A 13,940-nucleotide genomic window follows, 5' to 3' on the forward strand; every position below is an offset into this window, starting at 1 on the left:
ATCTTGATCGTCGCCGCCGATAATGTTGGATCGAACAAACGTTGCACGATCTTACGGCGGTGGTACTGGATCGGTGTGGATCGACGGAGGATCTAGGAAGAGAGAAAGTAGAGAGAGATCGGTGAGCTTGGGACATCCTTGATTTAGATCATCAGAGATGGAGGTTTCTCTACACATAACATCGAACCCATCAATTAGATCGAACGGGAAAGGAGAGACACAACACTAGTGATCGAACGGTTTGATTTTGGCGACGTTGTGTTGGTCCTGAAGGCGTCATTGTTGGGGGATATGATTGGGTTTGTGAATTTGGGGCCGAGACGAGGCTATTGTGGCGGAGCAAAACACAGAGCCTCCATAGCTATATAGATATATGTATGTATAGATGTAGAGAGAGAGAGAGAGAGAGAGAGAGAGAGAGAGAGATGGCTGCAAAGGAGTTGCAACTATGGAGGTTTGAGGGAGACAAAGGAAAGCAACGACAGGCTTTGGTTTGTATACAAAGCGCGAGGGAGACGTTGATGATGTTTTTGATGATGCTGATGATGTATTTGATGTTATGTTTATGTTGATGTTGATGATGTTGTTATGGGTAAAAATGTAAACTCTATATATAATATATTAAAAATATATATCATATCAAAAATAAAAAGGACTAAATGATTTAAGAAAAAACATTTATGACTAACTAGAGCAACATTTATTAAAATGGGATTTATAAGTAATTTTTCCATCTATTTTGTATTTTAATATATTTTATTGAACGATTTATTGTCAAATATACAATGTATTAAGTTTTGAGTTTATTGATTAAGAAATTAAAATAAAAAATCATGCAACTAAACACATGTCATCTTATTCACACCATATTATACACCTTACAACCAAATACGTAACATCCCCTCCACCCATCATTTCAAAATAGTGAACAAAAAAATATAAGTATTTTGTTGTATGATTTAAATAATTTAAATTTTAAAACAATATTTTTGTCTATTAAATTAGGCTTCAACATTTTGACAACCATATACAATCTAAGATTATAAACAATAGGAAGTAAATAGATAAAATTAATATTTTAATAATGAAATAGAAAAATAACGATAACTTAGGGATAATTGTTTGGATCAACTCATTTTTCTAAAAATTAAGTTTTTGTTTTCAGTATTTTTTTTTATTTTTAGTGATCTTTTCAAATATTTACGCAATTTTTTTATTTTTATTTTTTAAATACATCTAATCTAGATACACTTAAAAATATAATATTTGTAAAAAAAAACTTACCAAATACAAAAAAAAATTTTAAATAAAAATTTAGTACATTCTAATGATTTTTTTTTAAATTGTACAAAATTTATATTTTTTAAGTATACCAAAATTAAGTAGATCTAATAAGTAAAAAATAAAAAATAAAAAATCACTAAAACTATAAAAATACGAATTAAAAATGCAAAAAAAATATTTTTAAAAATTTGCCAAACATAAATTTTGTTTCCTTTTTCTTTTCTTTTATTGACCTTAATTCTATTTAAAAAAATAAATAAATAAATAAAATCTGTTAGGCAAATCCCAGCTCATAAAATCTCAAATCAAGGATTTTTCTATGATACATGACGGTGGTTTTCATGTACCATACATAAATAAATTTGGACCATTAGAGCTAAAAGTAAACTAAATATAACTATTGATTGGTAATAATTAAAACCAAGTTAAGAAATCTAGGTAGTTTCATAAAAAATAAGGTAGTTTTCAATGGTTTTGAAACCAAAAAGTGGTTTTCAACTTACTACAATTACTAAGTACACTTACTATTTGATATGATTATATTTACTATTTTTAATAACTATATTTGCCATTCAATTATTAATAAAATACACTTAACCTGCTATTCAAGTAACAAGTAAAGTTAAAAAATTAAGTTATAATATATTTTCAAAACCTCTTAAATAAATATAAAATTTGTAAAACAGAATTTAAGAAAAAAATATACAAAATAAATGTGAATTTTATACATTTTATTATAATTTATTACATTTTATGAAATATGATTTTTTTTTAATTTATTTATCTACTTAATGGCAATAAATGAAACCTAGTTTCCTTTTCATTTACCACACTTAAAAATAATAAATGCAATTAATGAAGAAATATAATTAATATAATATAGGAAAATTTAAAATTTATTTGAGGAATCCATGAACAAAATTTTTGTCTATTTTTAAAAATATTGAATATTTGAAGATTTCAAGATAAGATTGTTGTTGATTTGGAACTCCTTAGGTAATCTATGTCCCTATAGTCTCTATCTCTTTTTTTACTTTAACTTTCCGTGATATTTTGAATTTATAAATTTTAATGTTTTGTTGGAACAACATTTCACCTAGTTAAAAGAAAAATTATGAGATTTAAGTGGTAAGAAAAAAAAAAATCAAGTTTAATGAAATGGTAAGTGCAGTCTTAAGTTTAGTTTGAATGATTAATTAATCAAGTCTACTAAAATAGCAAGTAAAGTCCCATTGAGTAATAAGTATTGCTTAAGTGATAGTCAAGTTTGATAAAGTAGTAAGTAGAGTCTAATTGAGTAGTAAGTGTTGTTTAAGTGATGAGTCAAGTTTGATAAAATAGTAAATATAGTCTCACTGAGTAGTAAGTGTTATTTAAATGAGTAGTAAGTTAAGTCTGATAAAATAATAAGTAGAGTCTCACTGAATAGTAAATGTGGTTTAAATGAGTGGTAAGTAAGTATGATAAAATAGTAAGTATGGTTTAAATGAGTGGTTTCCAACTTACTACAACAACTAAACACACTTACTACTTGATATGGTTGTACTTTTTTTTTTTTTGGTGAATAAATATGGTTGTACTTACTATTCCACATAACTACACTTACCATTCAAACATTAATAAAATGTACATAACCTATAAAATAAATATAAAATTTATAAAATAGAATGTAAAAAAAAAATGTACAAAATAAATATGAAATTTATAAATTTTATTATAATTTTTTACATTTTATGGAATATGGCTTTTATTTATTTATCTGCTTAATGGCAATGAATGGTAATAAATGAAACCTAGTATCTTTTTCATCTACCACAATAAATGCAATTAATGAGAAATATGATTAACAAAATATAGGAAAATTTCAAATTCATTTGAGGATTCCATAAAAAAAATTTGATGTTCATTTCTAAAATTTTGAAGATTTTAAAATAGAATTGTTGTTGATTTGGAACTCCTGAGGTAAGTCTCTATATTTGTACTTTCACTTCCATTATATTTTGAATTTATAAATTTTTATATTTTGTTGGAACAACATTTCACCTAGTTAAAAGAAAAATTATGAGATTCAAGTGGTAAGAAAAAAAAAAATCAAGCCTGATGAAATAGTAAATGTAGTCTTAAGTTTATTTTAGATGATTGATAAGTCAAGTCTAATAAGGTAGTAAGTAGAGTCTCATTGAGTAGTAAGTATTGTTTAAATGAGTGATAAGTCAAGTTTGATAAAATAGTAAGTATAGTCTCATTGGGTAGTAAGTGTGGCTTAAATGAGTGGTAAGTCAAGGATGACAAAGTAGTAAGGAGAGTCTCATTGAACAGCAAGTGTGATTCAAATGAGTGGTAAGTCAACTTTGATGAAATAGTAAGTCTAGTCTCATTGACTAGTAAATGTGGTTTAAATGGCTGATAAGTCAAGTTTGATAGAGTAGTAAGTAGAGTCTCATTGAGTAGTGAGTATGATTTTAATAAAGCAGTAAGTACAATCTCATTGAGTAGTAAGTGTGATTTAAATGAGTGTTAAGTCAAGTCTGATAAAATAATAAGTAGAGTCTTTATTGAGTAGTAAGTGTTGTTTAAATGACTGATAAGTCAAGTTTGATAAAGTAGTAAGTAGAGTCTCATTGAGTAGTAAGTGTGATTCAAATGAGTGGTAAGTCAAGTCTGATAAAGTAGTAAGTATAGTCTTATTGAGTAGTAAGTGTGGTTTAAATGAGTAGTAAGTCAAGTCTGATGAAATAGTAAGTACAGTCTCGTTGACTAGTAAGTGTGGTTTAAATGGCTGATAAGTCAAGTTTTATAAAATAGTAAATAGAGTCTCATTGAGTAGTAAGTGTGATTCTGATAAAGTAGTAAGTACAGTTTCATTGAATAGTAAGTGCGGTTTAAATGAGTGTTAAGTCAAATCTGATAAAATAGTAAGTAGAATCTTATTGAGTAGTAAGTGTTGTTTAAATGACTGATAAGTCAAGTTTGATAAAGTAGTAAGTAGAGTCTCATTAAGTTGTAAGTGTGATTCAAATGAGTGGTAAGTCAAATTTGATAAAGTAATAAGTACAGTCTTATTGAGTAAGAAGTGTGGTTTAAATGAGTTTAATTACCATTGAAAAACACAACACTTACTATTCATTCTCATTCTACTTGCAACTCTTTGTGACTCAATTTACCACTTACCGTCCGTTTTACAGCTAGTAAGTAGAGTCACATTGAGTAGTAAGTGTGATTCAAATGAGTGGTAAGTCAAGTCTGATAATGTAACGCCCTCAAAATAATAACATTAAACCCAACAAATAAGACATGCATTGATATGTAAAAGTTCCACATTCTTCCATTTATCAGAATTCCATTACATAAGTATTACATGTTAACAACAAAAGCAAATGCTCTAAGGGCTTACAGCTTTCCAAGTTAACACTTGGTTACAACAAAAGAGTACTAACTCATACACATTAAGCCCTTGGCCTGAATTTACATGTAATACATCAAAAGTAAAACGACAAAAGTATGTCTGCCACTAGCCTCCCAAGCTATGTCCTTGGAGGTGGCATGCTTCCTGTACCTGAAAATGATATTCCCATATAGGGTGAGCCACAGCCCAGTAGAAATATACTAAACCAACCATGAACAATGACTAAAAGATTAGCAATTGATAGATGGCCAACACTGATACAATCACATAAATCACATATTTATGTCATACGACTTATGAGTCCAAGTTACCTTTCATTTTCCCTTTTTCAACAGATAGGCATATACACTCTATCCACATTCTCAACAGATATGTATAATAACAATATCCACATTCACAGATAAGCATATAAGCTATATCCACATTCTACAACAGATATGTATAACCACAATATCCACAGATAAGCATATAAGCTATATCCACACTTCACAAAGATATGCATATGAGCTCTATCTTCACTTCTCTTAGACAAGCATATGAGCTATATCTACGGAGTTTATCCCCTATCTTCTCCCAATACTATCCGGTTTAGAGGTACATCCCCTATCTTCCCCTAAACCGCGAAGTACATCCCCCATCTCCTCCTCTACACATAACGTATACAAACACATTGGTTCTATATACAATCACTCAATACATACAGTTAATGTATTCTATCAATCGTCAAATTCCATGACACATTCCATTGATTAGTTTCCGTTTGCCTAATCATCATGCATTGTCTACAACAATCACGACTATCCTCCACCGATAGCCCAAAGCAGTTATTTCTAAACAGAAAATAAATGCACAAATGGATATTCAATCAACATTTCATTTCCTCATTCCTCACAATTAATTATCCCAATTAATTAAACAATGTAATTAGGTCAATTCCCATAATTAACATTTCAACCCTTAGGTCCCATTTTCATCAATGATTTAACATTTATTCCATTTCTCTATTCCAATCATGCATCTAGGTTTATTATGAATAAAACCCCAACTTTTGTAAAATTACACAAAAGCCCCAAACTTCCACAAAATTACCAAACCAACCCCAACATCTCAAAATACTAAAATTTAAAGACAAAATCCATAGAGAGGAGTAGGATATCCCTACCTCGAAGTTTAAGCCAAAAAGGAGATGAAGACTGGAAGATCAACGTGCTCCAAATCCAAACTTTTTCAGATTAAAACAAAGCTCTCAACGCCCTCTATCTTTTTAACAAAGGCCCTAGGCTAGATTCACACTCTAGGGAGATCAATTCTTAGAGAGAGTGTAAGTTTAGAGAGAGAGGGTCTCGGATCTAGGGTTTGATCACAAAAAGAAAGTGAAAGGTGATGTTCAAAATCGCTACTGTCCGCTGATATAAAACACGCTCGCTCGAGCGAAGACTTGGTCGCTCGAGCTACCAGACACAGAAAACTCTCGCTCGAGCCAAGAAGTACTTGCTCGAGCCAAAAACTCAAAAGTGCGCTCGAGCGAAAGAATGCTCGCTCGAGCCAACAACTCAAACCCTCAGGTCTGCAACCAGAAGCACGCTCGAGCGACAGACCTCTCGCTCGAGCGAAGAACAAACCAGACCGCTCGAGCCAAGAAAAGCTCGCTCGAGCCAAGAAATACAACTCTCAGGTCCAGAACCAGACGCCATCGCTCGCTCGAGCGAAGCCACTCTGGCTCGATCCACCAGACACAAACTCGACTCTCGCTCGAGCGACAAACTCCTCGCTCGAGCGAAGGCCCAAAAATCTGGGCAGCAACACTAGGCTCCCAAACACAACCAACCTGAAACAAACCTGCCCAACACATCCTATAACTCAATATATCAGTAAAGAAGATGCAAACAAGATAATAAACAACTACCAACATCCACGGACACATGTCCGGATCACTGTATAACAAGGGTAAACCCGGGATCGCTATAGATAAAATAGTAAGTACGGTTTTATTGAGCAAACGTTACCAAACGCTACCTTAACCATTTATTTTGATTCTATTTACTATTTATTATAATTCTACTTATCACTTCTATTTTATTTTATTTATATATATATATATATATATTTGTATATTTACTATAAAAAGAACAACGATTGGAACGTGTCATGCCCCACTTTTTTATTACTTGGATTTCATTACCAAAACCATTATTATAAACTCAATTTCAGAGATAGCATGCAGAAGCTTGTTATACTTACAAGGAATACATAAATAATAATTCTCTCATTCGAATATAAAATGAATGCAACAGGAGTATATCCAAATAAATTACCCGAAGGCTTACATCTTTAAAAGTAAAAGAAAATGTTTGACCCTTTTACAAAAAGGCATTCCGCCCACAAATAAAAGGCCCTGTAGCCAACAGGTAAGGAAGATCCATGCCCTTGAAACACTTCTCGACGTTCACCTGAAAAGGATTAGCAACGTGGGATGAACATATAGTCCAGTAGGGATCTCAACATGATCCTCAACAACAACAACCTATAGATAGCTATGATCATAAATGCTTAGTCTCATATTGTATAAGTAATGTGACAATTTATAACCAAAGTATACTTACATATATACTTTTCTCAGAAACATTCATTTCTGTCGTTAACGTAGGCAACTCACCTTTCCTTCCTCTTAACACCATTTTACAAATTTTTATATGACAAATAACAAATTCTCAAAAGAAAGACTTTCACCAAAAACCTTTTACACTTTCTTACCCTTTTTAGACTTGCACCTGATTTGACTTTTCAAAAACATGTTTACTAATATCCGATAACTTTCACATTACTTACAATCTCAACACATTACTCACGTCTACTTCCCACGCATCCATGCCCGTGCAAGTATACCTTTAGTACAAAAGGAAACACGACAAGCATTATCTACTTTTAAAATTTAAGCATTTCGGCCTTCCAAAAACCACAACCATCATAACACGTGACATACTCAAATATACCGAAGCAATAATAATAAATAAATCCTGCTCTACCTGCCTCTAGCACGGTAAGCCAATGATACATCTTTTCACAATGAAATGCCAATTTACGAGACACTGGCTGGAAGGTAATGGTACCTCTGCCAATTCTCTAGGCGCTAGCTAGAAGGTAATGGTACCTCTCATTCTCAACGCAACCAATTCTCCAGGCGCTAGCTGGAAGGTAATGGTACCTCTCATTTTCAACGCATTATACATTTTTCTAACCATTACATTTTACAACAATCATAGAATACTCGAGCGTACTACAAACACATAACCTTTTCAACATTTACAATGTCATCCTCCACCGATGACCAAGGACAAAATCTCTAAATAATATATATTATATGCACGAAACACATTCATCCCATTCTTATGAGGCATTATGTCCAACAACAACAATGATGTTCCAAGGTTTTCAACTTTTACCAAGGTTCTTTCTCAATTTACAGAAGAGTTATAATTGTCTCTACATTCCAATGTCAATTTCTAAAATTTCCAATTCACTGTACACCAATTATATCTATATAAGAATGAAACTCTTTTTCCATCAATTAACCAAGGTCCCAAATCCATGGATAACCAAATCCATGGATAACCAAATCATAACTCCCTCAATTTCAACTCAATCAAAAGTATTACCCAAACATTCTAATCTCATGATTACCCCTTTTTTAGCGACTTACAATTTCCAATTTGTTATACCTAACAATGAACAAACAACACAAGTTAAATGCCAAAATTCGTAAAACTCAATTAATCTCAAATTAATCAACAATTCTTCATTTGCATCCCTTAACCCATTAAGCATTGTTATAAAAAAAAAGAAGTTAGGACTTTACTTCTCTCTAAACATGAATATGTTACACCACACCTCAAATTAACCCAACAACAATTTATTTCACAAAATCTCAACCTCAACATCAAACCTTAGATCCCCTATCATGATTTTCAAAGAAAATTCCATAACAACATGGTTTTTATGCAATAAAAACATACCACATGTCTATCTAGAAAAAGGTATTGGAAACGATCAAAGAAATCCCTACCTCAAGAGAGGAGAGGAGAAAAGCCCAAAAATCAACTTTGACAAAATTCGATCTCCACCGGTCAAGACAAAGCCCTCGATATGCTCATCATTTTGGTATAAGGGACTAGTACCAAAATCTCAATGGATTCTTGAGATCAAAAGAAAATGCAAAGTTTTAAGGGTTTGGGTAGAGAGAGATGAGAGAAAAAGAGAGAAAAGTTGCATAGAGAGAGAGAGAGACACAATCAGAAAATGAGAAAAATAGCAAAATATAGCTGAAAAGCACGAAAAACGATGCTGAGCACCCGCCTGGCCGCACGTGCGACGCCCTCTCCTGCACGTGCGGCTATCACCCCTGCACGTGCGGTCTCTCCCACACCGCTTCTCACGCACCTGCATATAATGTAGTGTCACACACAGCCTCCCCTTAATTCCCGCACGTGCGGCCCCTCTCCAGCATGTGCGGCCCAAGGCCCCACACATGCGGCTCTGGCCCTCCAGTCCGGAAAAACTTCGGCTTCTCTCCCTACACTCCAGAGTCGACCTCACACCCTCCGGGACAAGTGAAAACTCGGAATTGAAACAAACAAGAACGAAGATTTTCAAGAAAAGTTTTCAAAAACAGCGAGCTCAACTGTTAACTGGACCACACTTTAGAAATCCGACATTTCGACAAAGGTAAATCCAACATAACCTAGGAGAACAAAGCAAAGTTCGCACCGGTCATCACAGAACGTTTGCAGTACGTAGTTGTCACTCAATATGATTATTTAGTATGACAAAACTTACAATAATTCTAATATTACTTAGCATTTAGTCTCATCTAATTAATTTTCTTATACTCTTTATAAATGTGTTGTGGGGTGCTAGGAGGCATTACTTCTTAACGAGTATGTGGAGTAGCCTATTTACACATCTATTTATTGCACCCAAAAAAAAAATTTAATGACAAGTAAAATCATGTTTAGTGGACAAATGGTTGATTTTGTTCAATAAAACAAAAATGAATGACAAGTAAAATCATATATCAAAAAAGTAAGTCTCATGAATTTGGTTTTATTGTCTTATTATGTTTTCAAATGTGGGTATGCTTCATTTGAGAGATTTTAATCTTATAAGTCTATAAAAATATTTATAGAACTAAATGATCCATAAGTCATGAATATAGGATTTATTAGTATACTCCTTGATTTAATTATAATGGCTAGACAATTAACTTAAATTGTTTGATTTGATTAAAATAATAAAATAATTATTTTGAACTTAATTTGATTAAATTGAAGTTAATTTGGAATAATGTGCTATATAATTGAAAGGGTAATAGCTGATTTTTTTCAATTAATTGGATGCACCTCGCGAGATGAGTAATTCAAATAAATAGGGTAAGTTTGATTGGCCAAAATTCCTACACCTCAATAGGAGATCAATAGTTCGAATTTCCACACCTGTGTAGGTCTTATTCTTTGTACGTTAATTAAACTTTGTATTTGATTTTCATTATTATGATTATAATTAAGTAGGGTTCATTATAATATCTTACATGAATCAAATTTATAAATAAAACTTTGAATCAAAAAAAAAAAAAAATTATAAATAAAACAAAAATTTGCGCACTACAGCTGTTCCCTCAAATCAAATATGGCAATGAAGAATATCTTCCAAAAGATTTGAGTCTTCCAATCTATAACTAGGGTATTGCTCTCTCTGTAGATTGTATCATCTAATTCTCTTTCACTCTACTTGTGTCTGTTGGTTGATTTGCAAGTGCTTCGTTTATCTCGATGGAGGATGATGAAAAGGGTAAGAAACCCATGAAGCGAATTGAGAACAAGAAAGCTCTGAGAGTTACTTACAAGAAGAGAAAGGACTGTGTTGTCAAGAAGACAATGGAGCTCTCGATTCTCTGCGGTATCAATGTCTTCACACTCTGTTTCGGCCCCAATGGAGAGGTCGACACGTGGCCCCAAAACCCAAACGAAGTGAAAGCTCTGATCAAGATGTACAAAGAGTCTGCCAAGAAAAGCCCGGTTAGGAAAACTTGTGAATCTTCCTTTTCTGATTGTTGTTTGGGTGCTGAGAAAGTTGCCAAGAAAGTTTTGGTGGGGAATGAGGATGGTTATGGTTGGCTTGATGGGTTATCGGCAGAGTCGGCGATGAGTTTCTTGGGAAAGTTGGAGTCAAAATTGGAGGTTTTGAAAGCAAGAATCGAGTTCTTGAAGATGATGAAGGAGCAGAAAAACAGAGGGGCAGTGGTAATGCGGAAAGAAACAGAGGAAACTTCATGTTGGTTTGATGATACGAATTTGCAGAAAAACAGAGGAGTAATCGTAATGGGGAAAGAAACAGAGGAAGCTTGTTGGTTTGATGATACGAGTGCGATCGACAATTTTGAGGAGGACGATCTTGCAATGTTGCTTGACCTTAGTCACCAGTACCAACTTGGCATTTTCTGATCTGTTGAGGGAATTCATACACTTTTGTTGTTGTCTTAGATTTATGGGTAAGCTTTATAATTATACTAGGAATTTAGCAAAGTATTGGGGAATATCATCATATTCATACCTGTATTTTATTTGAACTTTACATTTTTGTCATTAGCTATGTAACTTTTTTCCGAAATTTCCACAAAAACAATTGGTGAATGTATAGAGGTCTGTCTCAGTTTTGTCTTGCTAGAGGTCTAGCATTCTTTAAATATGATAAATATGATGCATACACATTTTCTTTATTTGGTGATCAACACCTTTTTGTGTCACTTTCTATATTTCCTCATATTATATGCATAACTGCTTTAGTGCAATGTTTTTTTTTTTTGTTTTTTTTTTTATTTTGTAGTGCAATGCTTTAGTGCAATGTTAATGAGCATATTCGTATGGAGAAGTTGAGATTTTAACCAAGTAAGAAAGGGCCCATCATTTACTATCATTGAATAATCATAATCAATAAATATCAATGACTAAATATTCAGTTGATCTGTGTGTTTGCAATCTGTTTTGAGGTTTTAATTTACGTCACTTTCATCAAATTTTTGTCAATCATATAATTAGGGGAAAAAAACAAATATTTTTATCTATTTTTTTTGTTGAAATATATATTTATTTTTATTTATTTCAGTAATTATATCAAAAATATGATAGTAATTTTATATATTTTTTTAAACCTCAAAAGAGGAGAGTATAATTTATCATAAAAGTTACTAGTTAAAAGAGTGATCAATAGTTAAATGTTATATTTTTCTCTCCTCCTGGACAATTACAAATTTTAGTTGAGTAATTACCGGATATAGATGGACCAGACAAAGAGTTTGGTGGCAGTGACCCCTTTCCAAACTTCCCAAAAAATATTATTTGGCCAATCCTATTTTAAGTATTTATAATTAAAAAAAAATTAAAAAAAAAAAGCATTTTGGCCTATACAAAATTTATATAGTTTTATTTTGGTCCCTTGAAAAGCTATATAATTTTAATTTGATTCCTCCAAAAATTTATATAATTTTATCCTGACATCCTAAACCTCACAGAAATCTAATTCAACATGTCTTATCAACAAAAAAAGATTAATTATTGAATGTAATGTTGTATCTCCGTAAATATAGACATTCACCAATAAATCCTTTTAAAAGGCAACATTTGAAATAAATGCTGTGGAGGGGTATAATATTGGCCCAAACCTGAAGCAATTGGGAAAAGCAGACCAAAAGAAAGGGAAGGCCCAAATAAGTTTCTAAGGAGACCATTAGAGATAGTTGGCAGGATAAAGACATGTGGCTAGGAGCGTAAAGAGCAATGAAGAGTAAAAGATCTCCTTCGAAAAAGAGATCTGCGGAATGAAAGAGGAACGTCGGATTTATCTTCACTCAACGGTACAAACATCAAAGTAGTAAGTACAAGAGTATAGATTAGGCCTACTAGACGGTAAGTCTGTCTGATCAACCTGATCCGACAAACGTAACACTTGGCAAGCTGGCCACTAACATCTGACATAATCTATGCTGTCTATAGGAGGATGATCCAACGATCAAAGTCAAAGGCAACTTGACTACTTGTCCAATCAGAGTCAGGAGTGGACAGAACCCTCAAATCAAATATTGATCCAATAAATGGGATTCAAGTCAGGAACATTATAAAAGGCAAAATAGGTGAAGCAAAAAAGGACATACTAGAGGTAATCCAAGAACCCTCCTTTAAATACAAATTCTCATAGCCGAACAATATTCTCACTTGACCGTCGGAGGGTCCTCTCGACTAATCCTGATCGGGGGTGATCATTGACGTTTGGGTTTCTTTTGGCAAAGTAAAAAAAAGGACATGTCATCTCGCTTTTTTTATGGAGAAGAATTCTATCTTCCGCAAATGCAAGGAACAAAATTGCTAAGCCAATTTATTTGCAGTTTTTCTATTTTAAATATATATTTTATGATTAGAAAAGATGTGAACTCAAGTATATAATTTTGGATTAAGAAAAGGTTCCTTCTATACGATAACGCTTTCAACTAATCTAATCCATTATAAAGCCATAAAATGAGAAATTTCAATTAATCCAATTTATTAAGCCATAAACTTAAAATTTATGGAGTAATTTTTTTTTAAAAAAAAAATTTATTGAACCAATATCCAAGGGCACTACAACAAATATAATTTTAGAGAAAAAAATTTAGCAACAAAATCACTTTTTAATAACATAATATTTTAGTTTTAAAAAATATCATTTTTTGTTTTAAATTTTAGTGAAAAAATTGGACATTTAATAATGAATTCTTATCCATTTGGGACCAAAATTTTCCTCTAAAATAAGTAAGGAAAATTTACCCATAAATCCTATTTTCTGAAAAGTTGAACCATTTAGTCCTAAAAATTTTCTTATGCACCATTTAGTCCCATTTTATTTTAGTAATGTTGTTTATTTAATTTTCATTATTTTGGAGGTTACAATAGTACCCTTTTTGTGGAAGGTTTGTTTCCTAAAAATCTGCAACATCATAAAAACATCACCAACAACATCAAGGATGAGCAGTCGATGAGCAAAAATCTGTAGATCCAGGGGGTTCGGGTTCGTGACGTTCAAGGATGAGCAGTCGATGAGGGACGCTATCGAGGGAATGAACGGTCAGGATCTTGACGGGCGCAACATCACCGTCAATGACGCTCAGTCCCGCGGAAGCGGTAATGGCGGGGGCGGCGGGTTCCGGGTGGTAGTCATCGTCGTG

General features: G+C 32.6%; 1 protein-coding gene across 1 annotated transcript; it reads left to right on the forward strand.

The window, feature by feature from the left end:
* The first annotated feature begins 10,233 nt into the window (after window positions 1-10,233).
* LOC145813498 (agamous-like MADS-box protein AGL63) lies at window positions 10,234-11,353 on the forward strand. The gene has a single exon (XM_082908976.1). It carries the CDS (start codon window positions 10,516-10,518, stop codon window positions 11,185-11,187), a length of 672 nt encoding a protein of 223 aa, XP_082765102.1. The 5' UTR covers window positions 10,234-10,515; the 3' UTR covers window positions 11,188-11,353.
* Window positions 11,354-13,940: the final 2,587 nt, after the last annotated feature.

Source organism: Camellia sinensis, chromosome 15 (assembly GCF_055761805.1).
Source record: "Camellia sinensis isolate YWXY chromosome 15, ASM5576180v1, whole genome shotgun sequence".
Classification (NCBI taxonomy): domain Eukaryota; kingdom Viridiplantae; phylum Streptophyta; class Magnoliopsida; order Ericales; family Theaceae; genus Camellia; species Camellia sinensis.